We start from the raw sequence: 2,601 nt of genomic DNA on the forward strand, positions 1-2,601 counted from the left end.
GACGCTGGAGGCGCTCTTGTCTGGTGCGAGGCGCATGACGCCCTTGCGGGCGCAAGCACTTCTCGAGCCAGAGGACAGCTCCTCCTCGGACTTTGTCGAGTCGCCCGAGGAGGAGTCTTCGCCGGAGGTCTCCGACTCCGATGGGGGAAACATCCAGAGTGGCGCCGACGATCGGCGCGGAGCTGGCGAGGCGTCTCCGTCCCTCACTGTGACGTCGGGTGCCTCCGGAGAGCTCGACACCACTGGGGTGCTTGCTGCTGGTCCGAGCTCGCCTGCTTCCTCCCCGGCATCAGTCGGGTCACGCCGGTCCTTGGGCATTGCTGCGGCGTCGCCGCCGCCGTCACGGGCGGCTACCGCTGACTCGGCTACCGCTGACTCGGCTACCGCTGACTCGGCTACCGCTGACTCGGAGGCTAGCGAGGAGGACTACCTCGAGCGGTACCGTGCTCCTGTGTCCAGCCTCCCTCCGTCCGCTGCCCCAGGCGGACCCCCGGGCAGCGCCGGCTCCTTGCAAGTTGTCGGCGGCTGCCCTTTCTCCGTCCGCGACCGCACAGTGGTCAGTCGGCTGCTTCCGGGTATCGCGTCTAAGGGATTTTCTTCCTCCTGCATGCTCCTGCTGCTTGTTGCTTGATTGCTTGACCCTTAGGCTGCTTGTCTGCGCGGCGGGCTTCGCGCTTGGGCTGGCGATGCCGCGTCTGGTCATCTTGCGGCCATGAGGATGGGAGGGTACCTGCCGTCGAGGGATTTTATTCCTCCTGCATGCTCCTGCTGCTTGTTGCTTGATTGCTTGACCCTTCGGCTGCTTGTCTGCGCGGCTTCGCGCTTGGGCTGGCGATGCCGGGTCTGCTGACGGTTGCCAGCAGTGCTGGTTGTTTTCGGGCTTGTGTTTTGTGTGTGTTTGTGCAGCTTCTCGCTGTGCGCTGTGTGCCAGGAGGGTGCTTGATTGCCTGACGCTTTGTTTTGCTTGAGGCACTTTTTACCTTCTGCCAGTAAATCCTATGCCTTCAAGTCCTCCTCGCTAGCCTCCGAGTCAGCGGTAGCCGAGTCAGCGGTAGCCGCCCGTGACGGCGGCGACGCCGCGGCAATGCCCAAGGACCGGCGTGACCCGACCGATGCCGGGGAGGAAGCAGGCGAGCTCGGACCAGCAGCAAGCACCCCAGTGGTGTCGAGCTCTCCGGAGGCACCGACGTCACAGTGAGGGACGGAGACGCCTCGCCAGCTCCGCGCCGATCGTCGGGGCCACTCTTCCTCCTGCATGCTCCTGCTGCTTGTTGCTTGATTGCCTGACCCTTAGGCTGCTTGTCTGCGCGGCTTCGCGCTTGGGCTGGCGATGCCGCGTCTGGGTGCCAGCAGTGCTGGTTCTTTTCGGGCTTGTGTTTTGTGTGTTTGTGCAGCTTCTCGCTGTGGACTGTGTGCCTGCCGGTTCATCTTGTTCCTGCTTTGTTTTGCTTGAGGCACTTTTTACCTTCTGCCAGTAAATCCTATGTCACTCGAAGGGTGTCCCCCATCGGCAGCTTGTTCCTGCTTTGTTTTGCTTGAGGCACTTTTTATCTTCTGCCAGTAAATCCTATATCTATCGGACAAAAGAGACCTTTGGCGAAGACTCCTCGGGCGACTCGACAAAGTCCGAGGAGGAGCTGTCCTCTGGCTCGAGAAGTGCTTGCGCCCGCAAGGGCGTCATGCGCCTCGCACCAGACAAGAGCGCTTCCAGCGTCAGCTGCATAGTGAGGCGCTGATAGGTGGCGGCGCGTTTGCGAGCCAAGACACCATAGGATTTACTGGCAGAAGATAAAAAGTGCCTCAAGCAAAACAAAGCAGGAACAAGCTGAACCGGCAGGTACACAGTCCACAGCGAGAAGCTGCACAATCACACACAAAACACAAGCCCGAAAAGAACCAGCACTGCTGGCACCCAGACGCGGCATCGCCAACCAGAGCGCGAAGCCGCGCAAAAAACCTCAGCAGCAGGTCCGTCATCAGGCACGAAGTGCCGACCAAACGCCGCATCCTCAAGAGGCATTGAGCGCTGAGCAATGATGTCCGCCAGATACCAGATGAAGCGGAGGGTGTCAGGATGCAGGGTACCGTCCGTCGAGATGGCAAGAGCATAGGATTTACTGGCAGAAGGTAAAAAGTGCCTCAAGCAAAACAAAGCAGGAACAAGAGGGATGAACGCTCGAGGAGGAGTAGTCATGGCATATGCAGCGCGATGTTTGCGAATCTTCTCAGACGCTGCAACATGGAGGGCGTCGAGGTTGACCTCCCCCCACTTGGTCAGGTCGGCAGAGCTACCAATGTAAGGGTGGACATAGGATTTACTGGCAGAAGGTAAAAAGTGCCTCAAGCAAAACAAAGCAGGAACAAGCTGAACCGGCAGGCACACAGTCCACAGCGAGAACCTGCACAAACACACACAAAACACAAGCCCGAAAAGACCAGCACTGCTGGCACCCAGACGCGGCATCGCCAGCCCAAGCGCGAAGCCGCGCAGACAAGCAGCCTAAGGGTCAGGAGGCACTTTTTACCTTCTGCCAGTAAATCCGACAAATAAAATCCCTCAGACGCGATACCCGGAGGCAGCCGACTGACCACTGTCAGTCG

The 2,601-nt window shown here is 59.7% G+C and overlaps 1 protein-coding gene across 1 annotated transcript; it reads left to right on the plus strand.

Moving 5' to 3' along the window:
- Positions 1 to 34: 34 nt before the first annotated feature.
- GUITHDRAFT_103213 (hypothetical protein) lies at positions 35 to 716 on the plus strand (the record flags this gene model as incomplete). Its single annotated transcript, XM_005838220.1, has 2 exons — positions 35 to 438; positions 647 to 716. 2 exons carry the CDS (start codon positions 35 to 37, stop codon positions 714 to 716), a joined length of 474 nt encoding a protein of 157 aa, XP_005838277.1.
- Between the last annotated feature and the right edge of the window lie 1,885 nt (positions 717 to 2,601).

The sequence above is a fragment of the Guillardia theta genome, assembly GCF_000315625.1.
Source record: "Guillardia theta CCMP2712 unplaced genomic scaffold GUITHscaffold_12, whole genome shotgun sequence".
NCBI classification, from domain to species: Eukaryota; class Cryptophyceae; order Pyrenomonadales; family Geminigeraceae; genus Guillardia; species Guillardia theta.